The sequence below is a fragment of the Jaculus jaculus genome, chromosome 17, assembly GCF_020740685.1.
Source record: "Jaculus jaculus isolate mJacJac1 chromosome 17, mJacJac1.mat.Y.cur, whole genome shotgun sequence".
In the NCBI taxonomy this organism is placed as follows: Eukaryota; Metazoa; Chordata; class Mammalia; order Rodentia; family Dipodidae; genus Jaculus; species Jaculus jaculus.
The window spans coordinates 1,362,961-1,380,669 of NC_059118.1; the positions used below are offsets into that span (position 1 = coordinate 1,362,961).

Genomic DNA, 17,709 nt, shown 5'->3' on the forward strand with positions numbered 1-17,709 from the left:
ACTAGAGTCAGAAATTGATGACTGCTGATGGTATTTAATTAGTAAATGATAGAACACAAACTTATAGTCAAAAATAGTCTACAATGATACCATATTAAATTTTTTATAATTTTTATTTATTTGAAAGGGAAAGGCCAATAGAAAGAGGATAGGCACACCAGGGCCTTCGGCCACTGTAAACAAACTTCATACACATGTGCTACCTTGTGTATCTGGCTTATATGGGTCCTGGGGAATTGAACCTGGGTCCTTTGGCTTCAAAGGCAAATGCCTTAACTGTTAAGCCATCACTCTAGCCCTCACCTTTTCTTTCTTTCTTTCTTTCTATTTTTTTGCTTTTTTTGTTTGTTTGTTTTTTTCGAGGTAGGGTCTCACTCTGGCTCAGGCTGACCTGGAATTCACTATGTAGTCTCAGGGTGGCCTCGAACTCTCGGCGATCCTCCTACCTCTGCCTCCCGAGTGCTGGGATTAAAGGCGTGCGCCACCACGCCCTGCTTGCTTTTTGTTTTTTGAAGTAGGGCTTCACTTTAGCTCAAGCCAACCTGAAATTCACTATGCAGTCTCAGGGTGGCCTCGAACTCACAGCAATCCTCCTACCTCTACCTCCCAAGTGCTGGAATTAAAGGCATGCACCACTATACCTAGCCTTCTTCTTCTTTTTAAATGCACTTGTGTATGCATGTGTGTATGAACTATTTGTTACCCTCAGGAATCTTATCCATCTGATTTGTTGTTGTTTTGTTGAGAAAGGGTCCCCCTCACTGGTTTGGAACTCACTAATTAGGCTAGATTGCTAGGCAGTGAGCCCCAGGAATCATTCTGTCTCATTTCCCTATTATTGGGATTACAGGTAAATTTCACCACACCCAGCATTTAAAAAATTTTATTCATTTGTTTATTTATGGTTTTTCAAGGTAAGGTCTCACTCTAGCTCAGGCTGACCTGGATTTCACTACTATGTAATCTCAGGGTGGCCTCAAACTCATGGTGATCCTCCTATCTCTGCCTCTCAAGTGCTAGGATTAAAGGCGTGTACCACCATGCCTGGCTCTACTTACTTTTTATTATTAGATATAGACATATTTTGTATGTAAACATCACATGTTGGTACCATCCTTTCCCTCCTCACTGCCACTTTTCTGAAGAGGCCTTCCTCATTGGGGATGCAGGTCAACCCCATGGGGACTGTGGGACACGCATGGTGGGGAGAGAGGCAATGTCTCTGCAAAATGTCCCAACTTCTGGCAATAACAATCTTTCTGCCTCCTCTTCCACAGAAGTCCCTGAGCTATGCTACACCCATCATTTTTACATAGATTCAAGAGATCAGACTCAGGTCCTCATGCTTGTGAGCCAAGCACTTTACTGACTGAGCTATCGCCCAGTCCCAACATATCACCTTGAACACAAACACTTGTGCCAGGCATGGTGGCACACACCTTTAATCCCAGGACTCACACCTGTGAGACAGACTTAGGAGGATTGCTGTGAGTTCAAAGCCAGCCTGGGCTGTATTTTAGGATAGGATTAATCATGGTTACAATATTAATATTTTATATTTTTATTATTTTACACAATGAGCAGCAAATTAGAATATTAACAAGCTATAACATCTAAAAACAATTTTGACTAAAATTTTATAATGTAGAATTTACTCTGTAAATCCCACTGACAGTCGTCTCAGCAGTTTGTCTTCCTTGAAACATGAGCATCATCAAGCTCATCAGATATAGTCAAGAGGCAAAATTTTAAAAATGCTTTTTCTCTATGCCAAAACAAGGTAGTTGATGGTATGAATTTAATCTTTTTTTGTTTGTTTGTTTGTTTGAGGTAGGGTTTCACTATAGCTCAGGCTGGCCTGGAATTAACTGTCTCAGGCTACCCTCAAACTCACTGTGATCCTACCTCTGCCCCCGAGTGCTGGGATTAAAGGTGTGCACCACCACGCCCAGCTTACAGTGTCTAACTATGAATATTAACCCTAAAGCAAATCAACAGTATAATAAAATAGGTGGACATACAGGTGCATTTGTATTTTACCGAGTTAGTTCTTTGAATTCTTCATATTCTTGCTTTGAATTATTCAGTTCCGTCTGAATTTGCAGGAGCTGAGCTTTTAACTTCTCAGTGTTTGTAAAGGAGCATGATTCTTTTGGAGCCTTGGGAGAAAATCCTTGCTGACCTGATTAAAAAAAACATCAGTCTTTAAAAGACAAAACTAGGCCAGGCATGGTGGCGCGTGCCTTGAACTCCAGCACTCAGGAGCCAGAGGTAGGAGAATTGCTGTGAGTTTGAGGTCATTCTGGAACTACAGATTGAGTTCCAGGTCAGCCTTGGCTAGAGGGAGACCCTACCTCAGAAAAACAAAACAAACAAAGACAAAAATAACAAAACACATTTCTTGAGTACTAGTCCATTTGAGGCAAAAGGATAAATAAAAATGGAATAAGAACTGGGTATGGTGGCGCACGCCTTTAATCCCAGCACCTGGGAGGCAGAGGTAAGAGGATCACAGTGAGTTCAAGGCCACTCTGAGACTACATAGTGAATTCCAGGTCAGCCTGGGCTAGAGTGAGACCCTACCTTGAAAAACCAAAAAAATAACAAAATTAAAAAAATTCATTTCTTACCTTTGTCATATTTTTCTTTGCCAGACACTTCAGAGAAAGCTTTTTCTAGTCTTGCAATAGACTGGACATCCATTTCTTGGGCTCTTTTCACAGGCTCTAATAATCTTAATCTTCTATTCTCTTCCCTGAGAGAATGATTTTCCATAGCATACTTTGCAACTCTGGGGTGGTGCTCTACCTGTGATATGGAAGAATTACATAATTTGTATATTTACAAACATTTTCTAAGGAAAATAGTCTAAAAAAGCTAATCCTAATTTTTAGGAGCACACAGCAATATTGGTTGTATAATGCAAACGCCACTAAAGAAAATAAGTTGCTGATTGTGATCTCGTTGAAATATGCATGTCTTACAACTTTGTGCTAAGCTTCTTGAAAGTTCCACCCAGGCATGTAGGAGATAAGTCCAAGAGACTATTTATACAAAATAGAATTATTAAATTAATACATGGAAAAGATTAAGGAGGGCTGAGGATGTACCTCCATGGCACAGCTCTTGCTTAGCATGCAAAAAAAGCCCTGGGTTTGATCGCCAGCACCATAAATAGGAAGGAGGAGGGGGCTGAGAAGATTGCTCAGTGGTTAAGTTGCTTGCAAAGCCAGATGTGTTGGCACATGCCTTTAATCCCAGCACGTGGGAGGCAGAGGTAGGAGGATTGCTGTGAATTCGAGGCCACCCTGAGACTCCATAGTGAATTCTAGGTCAGCCTGGGATAGAGTGAGACCCTACCTCAAAAAAAAAAAAAAAAAAAAAAAGTTGCTTGCAAAACCTGCTGGTCCAGGTACAATTCCCAAACCATTCACATAAACCAGACTTAAAAAGTGGTGCAAGTGTCCGATAGTCATTTGCAGCAGCAAGAAGCCACATCCTGCCCATACACACACACTTATGAATGCACATGCACACAAATAAATATTGTTTTCTCAAAATAGAAATGAGGTGGGTGTAATGTTAATCCCAGCATTCAGGAGGCAGAGGTAGGAGGATTGCTGTGAGTTCAAGGCCAGTCTGGGACTACACAGTGAATTCCAGGTCAGCCTAGGCTAGAATGAAATCCTCGAAAACCCAAAAATAATTAAGTAAATAAATAAATTAATTAATTAAATAAAAACAGGAATAAGAAAATTTAACCAAGAATGAATTGTCCTTTAAAATATATTAATTGGTGGGTCTGGAGAGATGGCATAGCAATTAAGGCATTTCCCTGTGAAGCTTAAGGACCCAGGTTTGACTCCCCAGAACCCATGTAAGCCAGATACACAAACTGGCTTATGTGTCTGGAGCTCATATGCAGTGGCTGGAGGCATTGGTGTACCCATTCTCTCTCAAATAAATAAATAAAAATAAAAAATTAATTGACAAAGCACAGGAAAGTACACAAAAGAAATGGATGTAATATCTATTTTATTAATCGGATATGAATTAAAAATGCTGGACAAACAAAAAGCTATTAACAGATTATTCTGGTTATTAAACTAGGTGTTTTTAAAAAATATTTTATCTATTTATTTATGGAAAAGAGACAGAGAGAAAGACAGAATGGGCACGCCAGGGCCTCTAGCCTCTGCATACGAATTCCAGACACATGTACCCCCTTGTGCATCTGGCTTACACAGGTCCTAGGAAATTAAACCCCAGTCCTTATGCTTCGCAGGCAAATGCTGTAACCACTAAGCCATTTCCCCAGTCCCCTAAACTAGGTGTTTTGTTACCTATTCATCCTCTCTAGAGTAAAAGAAAAATAATAAAACTTTAAAAGGCTCAGCTTAAGAGTCTTGGGTAACCACAACTATCATAGGTTAAGTTCTGCTTGGCAGGCTCAAATTATCTGCTTTGTGGTAATATCACCACTATTTCCGCTTTTTGTCTTCAGGTTAAATATTTTGGAAAAGGCAGGGAATAAATTATGCAAATCATACTGTCTGTCAAATTCTCTAAAAACAATGTCCACTGTACCAAAGAACAAGTACTTTATACTTGCTCTGAACTTCCTTCTCATACATGTGCACTTACTTGCTCCCGCAGCGTCTGAATCTCATCCCTCAGTTCGGAGAGCAGTCGGTCCTGCTCCTCAGGCAGAAAGCTTCCCCGTGACTCTTTCTGGAGCTTCTCGAGGCGCATGATTTGGTCCTCTCGAAATTTCACAATCATTTTATTCGACTGAATAAATTTTTCCTTTTTGAGGGTGAGGTCTTCTAATTGAGTAATTTTTTCTACCAGAGACTTAAGAAATTCAGAGCTTCGTTAAACATGAAAAATTCAGCTTCCCTAAATTTTCATAAACCCAACAACAAATAATAATTCCAAATTTCATTTTAAAGACAAAACTAGACTTTGAGAGCCTTCCTTTATTTCTCTATCCATCTGGTACTACACATTTCACTCAGTAAAGCAATGAAAACCACAGCAAGAAAGCCAAGATATCTTGAATCCCCCTTTTACTAATTCATCTCCTACCTTCTTTTCCTGTTCAGATTTCTTAAAGAATAACATTGCTTCCAGGAAATATTCCATGTAATCAGTCTTCTCTTTGTCTAGCATTGATCCAGCAGAGAGAAAGAAGAAGAGGGAAAAAAGTTTATTTCTCAAAACTAAAATAGTCTTGGACTGCTCTCAACTAGTCTAAAGGAACAAATTTTTATCTTTTGATCATGGATTTTAATTTAAACCACTTAACATACTAGTTATTCTTTGAAGAAAAACAAGTTTGCTCCTTATTTGTTAGCACATATAGGTCACTTATGGTCTGATAGAACTAGAAATAGATTTTTCTTTCTTTCAGAGACAAGATATTCCACTGTATATCAAGTTGGCCTCAAATTCATGGCAATCCTCTTGCCTTAATCTCTTAAGTGCTGGGTACTATAGTCGTGAACCACCACAGCTGATTTTGAAATAGACTTACAGAGACCCTAGAGAAGCCTTCCTGTGCACGGCGGGGTGGTGATGGTGGTGGTGGTGGTGGTGGTGTGTGTGTGTGTGTGTGTGTGTGTAGGGTGTTACTCTGTGGCTGGCTTAGAATAGACTTACAGAGACCCTAGAGAAGACTTCCTGGGTGGATGTACATGTGTAAGGTCTTACTCTGTGGCTGGCTTAGAAATAGACTTACAGAGACCCTAGAGAAGCCTTTCTGTTTTGTGTGTGTGTGTGTGTGTGTGTGTGTGTGTGTGTGTGCGTGTGCATGTGCGTGTAGTGTCTTATTCTGTGGCTCTGTAGCCCAGCCCAGCCCAGCCCAGCCTGGAACTCATTATGCAGCCTCAACCTCAATATTCTGATTCAGTTTCCCCAGAGCTGTAATTACACATGTGTGCCACTAGGCCTGACCTAATGCACACTCTTGGTTTGGTTTTGTTTTGTTTTGTTTTGCAGTGCTGGGGATCAAACCCTATGTTTCCCACATGCTTAGACAAGTGCTGCAAAACTCACAGCAATTCTCTCTACCTCAGCCTCCCAAGTTTTGGGATTAAAGGCATGTACTATCTTGCCAGGTTACTTAAAAGTTTTGTACTCTACATCTCTAGCCACACTGTTGGTTATATGTGGATTTTAAATTAATTCAGTTTCTACTAACTATTCTTGGGAGTAAAATCAACCACTTATTTAGCAAACATGTGCAGATCAAAAATGCTATGGCAGTATGTGAAAAGTGATCTAAATGAAATTTATTACCTTCCTTTTAACTTATTAGGGATGAATTATTCAAGATCTTTTTTTTCTTTAATTTTATTTATTTATTTGAGAGAGAAAGAGACTGAGAGAGAGAGAGAGAGTGAAAGAGAATGAATAGGCACTCCAGGGCCCCAAGTCACTGAAAATGAACTCCAGATGCATACACCACCTTGTACATCTGGCTTATGTGGGTTCTGGGGAAGTGAACCTGGGTCCTTTGGCTTTGCAGGCAAGTGCCTTAACTACTAAGCCATCTCTCCAGCCCTATTTAAGATCATTTTGATTCCTTATACACCCATATCCAATTACAAAGTACTATGTACCCATATAGGTGAATAAAACAGATGAGAGGGACTGGAGAGATGGCTTAGTGGTTAAGGTACTTGCCTGCAAAGTCTAAGGACACAGGTTTGATTCTCCAGGTCCCACATAAGCCACATGTACATGGTGGCACATACCTTTAATCCTAGCACTTAGGAGGCTGAGGTAGGAGGATCACTATGAGTTTGAGGATAGCCTGAGTGAACTCCAGGTCAGCCTGGGCTAGAGAGAAACCCTGCCCTGAAAAACAAAAACAAAAGAGCATGGTGGGGTATTCTGGAAAGCTCTCCGTATTGGACCTATTTATCAGCATGGGCTTTTGACCTAACAGTCATATGCAATCTTTCCAAGGATGAAGGGCATTGGACTCATCTCACCTCTGGAAAGTAAACTTTCTGGTATTATCTGCTCGGAAGTAAGTAGGGCCAGTTGTTCTCTGAGCCTCTTAACTTCAGCTTGCAGCTGGTTCACATTTCCCTGGGTGTCTTCATTCACCACCGCCTAGCAAGAATAGAGTGTTGAAAGATTGCTGAAAAGTTGCAAGCTCCTGTGTTGCATTTGTGTTATATGAATTGGAGAGATGAATGTCAAACAAAACTGTACCTAAGCCAAAAGGCCATCAAAATCAGTGTGTTGGGAAACGCAGGAAGCTTCCCATTCCTGCGCCTTTATGTGTAGAGCAGGAGCCACAACCATTCTGGCCAGCCTCTCTTCTCCCTCCCCAGCCCTTCCTCACCAGGCTTCCACTCAGGTCCAATCCTATTAACCAGCACAGGCCTGGGTTAGACTGGATCACCTTCAGATCTGAGTGTACGGCTCTGATACTCCCTAGCTGAGAACAGACCTGCCTGCCCTCTGTCTAGTTTCTTTGGTGAAGGAGACTGACCTAGAAGGGCATGACTGTTGACTGGGCTGGCCTGAGCTCCACTAGGAGGCAGAAACCACCTCTCCAGAGGAATACAAGCTCTCTGTTTTGTTTAGTCCTCTTGGAAACAGGGGCTCATTTCAGAATTCTACTCTATTCTACCACCACACTAAAATATACTTCACTTTCTTAAAAAAAAGTCCTATTTAAGATGACCCGTAAAAGGTTAAAAATGGCCAGAAACAAATGTATGGTGTGGGATATCAGTAGTGGGAAGGTTGTACATATATAAGGTTAGTATAGGGGATCATTTCATACTTTAATTTTTACTATTAACCTAAAGCTGCTATGAAAGTTAGTTAATTAAAAATATAAATTCAAGGGCTGGAGAGATGGCTTAGCAGTTAAGGTGTTTGTCTACAAAGCCAAAGGACTCTGCTTCAATTCTCCAAGACCCACATAAGCCAGATGCACAAGGGGGTGCATGCATCTGAAGTTACTTTGCAGTGGTTGGAGACCCTGGCACACCCATTCTCTATCTCTCTGCCTCTTTCTCTCTCTCAAATAAAAAAATTAATGAAATATAATAAAAAAGGGGAAAAAAAGTTATATGAAAACACCAAAATGAAACCTCATTCTTTGTAAACTAATAAAAAAAATATATAAATTTAGGACTGGAGAGATGGCTTAGCAGTTAAGGCACTTGCCTGCAAAGCCAAAGGACCCAGGTTCAATTCCCCAGAAGCCACATAAGCCAGATGCACAAGGTGGCGCATGTGTCTGGAGTTCATTTGCAGTGGCTGAAGGCCCTAATGTGCCCACTCTTTCTCTCTCTGCCTCTCTCTCAAACAAATAAAATAAAATTAAAGTTTTTTTTTTTTTAAATATATATATACAAGTTTAAAGGTCCACAAAATCTACAGGATAAAAACAAGTGCCAATAGTCACACCACAGAGCCCACTAATGAAATACCCAATCACTATAGCAAGGAAAATACCCCTCTGATGGCTGCAAGCCGCCATGTTCTGGTTTTAGGTTCCTGTCCACCTGGAAAGACTTAAATAATTCATCCTTAAACTAGTTCCAGATACCCTAGCACTCATATGCTGCAGCAGGGCCCTTACCATTGAGAAGTGACTAATATAAAGCTCCTGGTTTGGTGTTTGTTAAGAAGTCATTTCTAATTGCTTCTGATCTTATGGCCAGTCTTATTATGAGGCATTTCTGAGCTCAGTGACATCATAATTTCAATTATTACTGCAGTTCTACACTTTCCAAAGGTTGCTGGCAAGTCAAGATGTAGGACTAGGAAGCTTTACTAACTTTTCCTTCTTGTATTACTAACACTCATGTTAGCAGAATCCATATTCTTTGTAATAAAATAAAGGACAAGACCTATGCACTTCTCATCTAACCAGGATTAGGGGCAATATGACCACTTCACTCCAACAGATAATGAAGGGGATAAGAATGACCACTTGCCCAAATAGAGGGGCTGAGATGTAGCTCAGTGGCAGAGTGCTTGGCTAGCAAATGTGAGACTGTATTTAATCCACAGCACTACAAGGAGAGGGAGAAAAAAGGAAGAGAGAAAGAAAAGGTAAAGAAAAATAAATCTTATATATAGTTGTGCTTTATAGAGAAATAAATAGAATGGTAATGTTAAGATAATCACAAAAATGGTAAATAAATTAAAAGTATTTTAAAAATTTACTTAATATACTCTAGTATTTTACCTTGTTTTTAATCAGCTTGGCTCTTTGGGCAAAATTAAGTGTTGACAGTGTTTCTCCAAAACACCTGGATCCAGGATGAACATTGGCAATTATAGCTGTCTTAGCATTACCCCCAAGAGAGTCCTGTTCAATGACATGAATGGTATATGCTTTTAGGTGAGAAATCACAACATATTTTTCAGAAAAAAAAAAAAAAAAAAAAAGGTGGGGCTGGAGAGATGTCTTAGCAGTTAAGCGCATGCCTGTGAAGACAAAGGACCCTGGTTCAAGGCTTGATTCTCCAGTACCCATGTAAGCCAGATGCACAAGGTGGCACATACATCTGGAATTCATTTGCAGTGGCTGAAGGCCCTAGTGTGCCCATTCTCTCTCTCTCTGTCTGTCTCTTTGTCTGTCACTCTTAAATAAATAAATAAAAATAAAAATAAATACATAAAAAGGTGTACTCTCACCACTATGGCTAAGAGATCATCCCACTTTCACTTTTAGTAAGCATAACTAAAAAGAGCCAAATACCCAACAATCAGCTTTACCCGCAATAAGAAGGTGAGTTTGGAGTCTCTGTAGCAGACATGCCTCTGTTTGCCGTTACCCACATCGACAAGTGCAGTAATCACTTGGCCCAGGCAACTTAATGATCGGTTTATGTTACCTGCTTCCTAAAGCATTGAGGAAAAAGAATAAAAATTTAGATGCATTGTTGCTTTTGGTGTTTTGAGCTAAAATATACCTACCAGGGTGATAGTTTGGGATGGAAAGGCAAAATAGGGGCAAAATTAGTTAAAGACAACTTTTCAGCAAAAAAATGATATGGTCAACTACCTCCTTTTCCCTAATTGATATCCACTGTAACTATTCAGTGGTAGAAAAGTAATACACATGTAACTTTTGAATTCTGAGTTTTCCTCAGCTAATCAAATAAGGTCTAACATTGTCCTATAATGCTGGTCAGCAACAGTGAACCACCCTTCCAGACAACCATGAGAAAATTCATTTTCTGCACAGCTCCCTAACAACCACAAGATAATGCTCTTCAGTTACTCTGCTGCTAAGGGGGATGTTCAGTAATTAGGTGTTGTGGTGATTTGAATGTAAAATACCCCCATAGATTTGTGTGATGGAATACTTAATCCCCAGTAGCTGATGCCATTTTGGAAGTTTGCCTCAGGGGGTGAGCCTTAGAATGTTATAATCTAGCCCCTGTTGGTGCTTTTGGACTTTTTCAATTTCCTCCTTAATGATATGAAGATGGCACACTAGCTGTCTGCTCTTGCCACACTTTCCCTGCCATGATAGAAACTTCCACTCAAAACTGTAAGCTGGGGCTGGAGAGATGGCTTAGCAGTTGAGGCTGCAAAGCCTAAGGACCCGATTCCCGAATACCCACGTAAGCCAAATGTACAAGGTGGCACATGTATCTAGAGTTCCTTTTCAGTGGCTAGAGGCCCTGGCATGGCCATTCTCTCTCTCTCAAATAAAAATAAATAAAATATATTTTTAAAAACCCTGTAAACTAAAAGAAACCATTTCTTTCCATAAACTACTTGTGGTAATAAGAAAGTGACTTGGGCTGGGCATGGTGCTGTATACATTTAATCCCAGCACTTGGGAAACAGAGGTAGGAAGGTCAAGAGTTTGAGGCCACCTGAGACTACACAGTGAATGCCAGGTCAGCCTGAGCTAGAGTGAGACCCTCCCTTGAAAAACCACAAAAAAAAAAAAAAAAAAAATACATTTTTGACTTGTGATATTTCAATATTAGTTTCTTTGGATGTAGCTCCACTTTAAGTTGAAGAACATCTCTACTGTTATTTTATCCCCCCCCCCTTTGAATAAGTAAAAATAAAATAAAACATTTAAAAAATTTAAGGGGCTGGAGGGATTGCTTAGAGGTTAAGGCGTTTGCCTACAAGGCCAAAGGACCCAGGTTTGATTCCCCAGGACCCACATCAGCCAGATGCACAAGGGAGTGCACATGTCTGGAGTTCGTTTGCAGTGGCTGGAGGCCCTGGAACACCCATTCTCTCTCTCTCTCCCTCTTTCTCTGTCAAATAAATAAATAAAATATTAAAGAAAAAAACTTTTTAAAGTGCTGCAGACATGGCTTAGCGGTTAAGGCATTTGCCTGCAAAGCCTTAACCGCTTGGGTCAATTCCCCAGGACCCATGTAAACCAGAAGCACAAGGTGGCACATGCATTTGGAGCTCATTTGCAATGGCTGGAGGCCCTGGCATGCCCATTCTCTCCCTGCCTCTTTCTCTCTCAAATAAATAAAAATAAAATAAAGCATTTAAATATATAAATGTTATTTTACTATGCTTCGTACCCCAATAGAAACATGTGTAGTAGGTTGCCTGAAACTGCCTAACAGCTCAGAAGACTCAAATACCATTGTGTGTGTGTGTGTGTGTGTGTGTGTGTGTGTGTGTGCGCGCACGCACGCGTGCACGCATGATATGTGTAGTGTGCATGTTTGTGTCCTTGTGGTGCCCATATGTGCACCTGTGGTGGTGGGTTTGGTTGCCTGAGGTATCCAGATTGGAACATCAGGTGTCCAGTGCCATTGTTCTTCTCTCCTTGGACTTTTTTGTTTGTTTGTTTTACGAGGTAGGGTCTCAGTGTAGTTCAGGTTGACTTGGAATTCACTCTCTAGTCTCAGGGTGACCTTTGGCTCAGTGTGATCCACCTACCTTTGCTGGGATTAAAGGCATACACCACCATGCCTGGCCCCTTGAATGTTTTTGAGCCAAAATCTTTTTACTGTTTCCAGAGCTTGCAAAGCTTCACTGAATTTTGGATCTCTGCTCCCCTGCAGAACTGGGGTTACAGGTGTGTACAGTCATACCTAGCTGTTTTATGTGGGATCTGGAGATTTGGACTTGGGCAGCTGCTTGTTGAAGGAGCAGTCCTACCCACTGATTCATCTTTCAAGACCTCAAATACCACTTCTAAGCATGACTCTCCCTGACTTCTAACTCCTTTCCCACAAGTTACATTCCTAAACTATATAATTTGTACATGTTTTAATGGTAATTTACATGACTAAATATATATACATATTGGCAATATATATTACATGAGACTGCTGGTACCTTCCTGCCTCAAAGATTAACTATCGTGGGTCTGCTTTCGTATTCTCCTCTGTTGATGATGGATTAGAGGATTTAAGTGTTTACAGAATTGCTGTCTTTTTTTTTTCTTTCGAGGTAGGGTTCACTCTAGTCCAGGCTGCCAGGCTGACCTGAAATTCACTATGTAGTTTAAGGGTGGCCTCAAAATCACAGCGATCCTCCTACCTCTGCCTCCCGAGTGCTGGGATTAAAGGCATGAGCCACTATGACCTGCCAGAATTGCTTTCTTCATGAAGTTACTCATTTGCTCAGAACTTTTAAGGGTTTCCCAATATTTGGAAAGTTCACCTGGCCTGATACTCTTGGTCCTCACTGACCTGGGCCTCTTTGCTTTCTCACTAACATTCACACTGAAATGTCAGAGCTACTCACTGTTTCTATCCAAAAAGCCTTTACACATCACTCCTCTGTCTCTACCTAAATCCCAGCACATATATGATGACAGCTCATGGATTAATACTTAACATTACCTGAAGCAGATCATATCATACCATTCTTTATCTGAACCCTGTTGGCAACAACTAAAACATTCTTGTCACTTGCCCTACCCTATTTATGTTCATTGCCTCTACCCTACAACAACAAAATCTCTGTTCTGCCGGGTGTGGTAGTGCATGTCTTTAATCCCATCACTAGAGAGGAGGCAGGAGGATCGCCATGAGTTTAAGGCCACCCTGAGACTACATAGTGAATTCCAGGTCAGCCTGAGCTAGAGTGAGACCCTATCTTGAAAAACAAACAAACAAAAACAACAAAAATCTGTTCCACCAGGTGTGGTGGCAGACCTTTGATCCCAGCAATTGGGAAGCAGAGGTAGGAGGATCACTGTGAGTATAAGGCCAGCCTGGACTACAAAGTTCCAGGTCAGCCTATGCTAGAATGAGAGACTATCTTGAAACCAAACACACACACACACACACACACACACAGACACACACACACACAGACACACACACACACACACACTTAATGTGACAGTGATTTTTATTTAGTAAGAATTCACAGATAAGTTGAAGATCATAATTCTTACCTTCAACCTCATTCCTTCTGCATGGGTATCTTTTTGCCTTTCAGATCCTGCTAAATCTACTAGGTTGAGTAGGGAGGTCCGTATATTCACAGTTTCATTGCTTTTCTCCATCGATTCTATTATGATTGTAAAGACTGCGTGAGATCTAGAAGATTCTCTGTTCATAGATGTCGATGCCACTCGTCTGTTCCTCCACCCTCCCGACAACACCTTGGAAAAATGGGAATATATCAGAAGAAGCCAAAAGTACACCTCAGACAAACCTAAAATACAAAATAATCACGTACAGACCACTCACTTTAACAAGGAATACATTAACATAGTTAATTACCTACTTTCAAACATTTGTACAACTTAATTTCCCTTTAGAACAGAGGTAAGGAATACCCAGGGCCTTTCTACCATTATCCAGCTTTGTGAGAGACATTGTATTATCTCAAGTTCCAGGCAGTACATATTAGCACTGCAATAGGAAACCTATAAAGAATGTGAGAAGGGCTGCACATGGTGGCACATGCCGTTAATCTCAGCACTTGGAAGGCAGAGGTAGGAGGATTGCCGTGAGTTCAAGGCCACCCTGAGAATACAGAATGAATTCCAGGTCAGCCTGGGCTACAGTGAGACCATACCTTCAAGAAAAAAAAAAAAAAATGTGAGAAGGATTATTGGCCCATCAAAGAATTACTTCACCACCCGTCTTCATGCCACAGAAAGAACAAAGGGAGCTGGAGATATTGCTGAGGTAAAAGGCACTTGCTTGCAAAGCCTAGCAGCTTAGGTTCAATTTTCCAATATCCACATGAAGCCAGATGCACAAAATGGCACATCCATTTGGAGTTTCCCTCTCTGTCTTTGCATGCAAATAAATAAAATATTTCAGACTGGAGAGATGGCTCAGTGGCTAAAGACACTTGCTTCCAAAGCCTTACAGCCCAGGTGTGATTCCCTAGCATCCATATAAACCCAGATGCACAAAGTGGTATATGTATCTGGAGTGCATTTGCAGTGGCAGGAGACCCTGATGTGTCCATACTCACTCTGTATCTGTCTTTCTTATTCTCTGTCAAATAAATAAAAGAAAGAGAACAAATAGGAAGTCAGAAGGCATAGGATCTAGACTTATTTAGTTATCTCTTTAACTCAGTACAAATAAAGTCTCTAAGTTTCCCTCTCTCTCTCTCTCTCTCTCTCTCTCTCTCTCTCTCTCTGTGTGTGTGTGTGTGTGTGTGTGTTTAGGCAGGATCTCATGTCATCAAAGGTGGCCTTGAACTCAATATATAGCCTAAGCTGACCTTAAACTTGATCCTTCTTATTGCCATCTCCCAAGTGCTATGATTATGGACCTGGGCTACCACACCCATCTTGCAGTTTTCTTTTCCTAGATAATGAGAATCCTGGACTGTACCCCCACAAAAAAACAAGAAAAAAACTCTCCTAATTACTTCAGCCTAAAGTTTTGTCAGTTTCAGGTACCAAGTAGGTCTTCCCTCTCCATTCATTACAAGCTGAACCCATGAAGGCTCAGACCACAGACTCTGAGTCAGGCAAGCTTGCGTTCAGACCTGGCTCCACTATTCACTTGTAGGATTTGAAAAAAGGCTCTGCCTCTGTTTTTGTAAAATAAGAATATGATACCTGCCCCACAGAATCAGAAAGTCTACACACAATGTGTATCCAAATCACCTTATCTGATTAAAGTTCAGGTTTGATTTTCTAGCATAAGCACACATAAAAATCTCCTGAAACTCAAAAATGAGGTCTACCATAATTTCTAGGTATAGGGCATAACAAATATACAAACTTCCAAACACTCATGCTCAGGGATGCACCTTTTTTTTCCTTTTAAAAAAAAAAATATTTTATTTATTTATTTGAGAGAGAGAGAGAGAATGGGCACGCAAGGGTCTCCAACCCTGCAAATGAACTCCAGATGCATGCACCCCCTTGTGCATTTGGCTTATGTGGGTCCTGGAGAATTGAACCCCGGTCCTTAGGCTTTGCAGGCAAATGCCTTAGCTGCTAAGCCATCTCTCCAGGCTAGGGATGCACCTTTCTTCTGAGTACTTCTCTTTGCTATCCTTTATGCTTAGGCCTCCATTACTAAACAAAACAAAAAGATCTCAATAGAGCCCAACTCTGCTTCAAAAAAAAAGAAAAACCAAAAAACCAAAAAAAAAAAAAACCAAACAAACAAAAAGCTGGGCGTGGTGGCGCATGCCTTTAATCCCAGCACTCAGGAGGCAAAGGTAGGAGGATTGCCATGAGTTCAAGGCCACCCTGAGATGACAGAGTTAATTCCAGGTCAGCCTGGACCAGAGTGAGACCCTACCTCAAAAAAACCAAAAAAACCAAAAAAACCAAAAAAACAAAAAAAAAAACCTTTATCATGTTAGCATGCTAAATGAGTCAAAAGATGCTCATCTGAGTGACAACAGAGAAATGATCTGATAAAATTTAATACTCCCAGGTGTGGTGGTGCACACCTTTAATCCCAGCACCTAATCAGCAGAGGTAGGAGGATCACCATGAGTTCAAGGCCACCGTGAGACAACATAGTGAATTCCAGATCAGCATGGGCTAGAGCAAGACCTTACCTTGAACACCTACCCCCAAGTTTTTTTTATTTAAGGGCTGGAGAGATGGCTTAGAGGTTAAGGCACTTGCCTGCAAAGCCTAAGGACCACGGTTTGATTCCCCATGACCCATGTAAGCCAGATATACAAGGTGGCACATGTGTCTGGAGTGCATTTGCATTGGCTAGAGCCTCTGGCATACCCATTCTCTCCCTCTCTCTCTCACTCATACACACATTCTCTCTATGCCGTTTTCTCTCAATAATAATAATAATAATAATAATAATAATAATAATAATAATAAACTAAAAAGATGATTGATGCCAATTTAGGAAAAAAAATATTTAAAAACAATTTGTCTACATCAGGTTCCTTAAAACATGAGCAGAAAGCGTTTAGACTTTCCTGTCAACAAGGTTGTTTGCCTTGAACTGAAAGCTCAGAAGCTGGGTTTGCCACCTTATAACAAGCAAGCAAAAGTAGAAAAAGAGCCATCTGGTGAAAGATAGTGTTTCCAAGAGCTCCTCACACAGGCATCTGCCCAGCAAGTACAACGAAAGAAACATAGACCAAGGAATTACCATTTTTAGAGTAACTTGTTTTTTAAGAGCACATAATTAGAATTGAACAGCACTACTGGGCATGGTGGCACACACCTTTAATGCCAGAACTTGGGAGGCAGAGGTAGGAGGAGTGCCATGAGTCTAAGGCTGTCCTGAGACTACATAGTGAATTCCAGGTCAGCCTGGGCTACAGTGAAACCCTACCTCGAAAAACCAAAAGTAAATAAATAAAAAGAATTAAACAGCACTAAAATAATACAAAGTCAAGCAGCCCAAAATTATTTTGTTTTGACAGGGCCTTGTTATATAGTTCAGGCTGGTTCAGAACAACTCACTAAATTGGATTCACAATCTTCCCATAGCCAACCCAAAGTTCTATTTCAACTAAAAAGATTATAAAGTGTTGCCATATTCTTTGTTATTTACTTCTCAAGAACATTTCATATCACAACTTTAAGAAACATGTGGCATCTCAGTTTTTTTCTTTTTCAGACTGGGGTGCTTTAATAACATGAGAACATAAGCATCAGACAGACACTCATGGCACCTGATAGGCTTCAGCAGCTGAGGTCACCACCTGCTCCACTGCACCAACAACAAAGACTCCCTTCTTGATGTGCTCCCGTAAGTACAGTCCTGAGGAGGCTGAGTCTAGCAGGTCATATATCTGCTCATTGTAGACCTCGATAAAAGAACACTTACAGAGGAAACTCTTTCCAGCTCTAGCCTGTAAAGGAAAAGCTTCATTTAGACACAATGTTTTCCTATATTCATGATCAGCTTGTCATGAGCAGCTTCTCAGGGTGTAAATTTCCTATTACCCTTCAATACAAAATAAGACATTAAAAAATACCTATAGCACTAGTTGCAATGTATTGTTTCTTTTTCAAAAATTTACTTGGGGCTGGAGAGATGGCTTAGCGGTTGAGGCGCTTGCCTGTAAAGCCTAAGGACCTAGGTTCAATGCTCCAGGTCCCAGGTAAGCCAGATGCACAAATTGGCACATGTGTCTAGAGTTCATTTGCAATGGCTAGAGGTTCCAGCGTGCCCATTCTCTCCTCCTCCCTCTCCCTGTCTCAAATAAAAATAAATTTAAAAAGCCAGGCGTGGTGGAGCATGTCTTTAATCCCAGCACTCGGGAGGCAGAGGTAGGAGGATTGCCATGAGTTTGAGGTCACCCTGAGACTCC

The 17,709-nt window shown here is 40.8% G+C and overlaps 1 protein-coding gene across 1 annotated transcript in view; it reads right to left on the reverse strand.

The window, feature by feature from the left end:
- The window catches only part of Kif15 (kinesin family member 15), a 73,779-nt gene that overhangs the window by 36,122 nt on the left and 19,948 nt on the right, over positions 1-17,709 (reverse strand). Inside the window, exons 7-15 of the mRNA XM_004662134.2 lie at positions 17,068-17,247; positions 13,385-13,594; positions 9,757-9,882; positions 9,224-9,346; positions 6,999-7,122; positions 5,089-5,165; positions 4,645-4,854; positions 2,631-2,808; positions 2,041-2,182 (exon numbers count right to left, since the gene is read on the reverse strand). Coding sequence (XP_004662191.2) covers positions 2,041-2,182; positions 2,631-2,808; positions 4,645-4,854; positions 5,089-5,165; positions 6,999-7,122; positions 9,224-9,346; positions 9,757-9,882; positions 13,385-13,594; positions 17,068-17,247 — 1,370 coding nt within the window. The remainder of the gene's footprint in view (positions 1-2,040; positions 2,183-2,630; positions 2,809-4,644; positions 4,855-5,088; positions 5,166-6,998; positions 7,123-9,223; positions 9,347-9,756; positions 9,883-13,384; positions 13,595-17,067; positions 17,248-17,709) is intronic.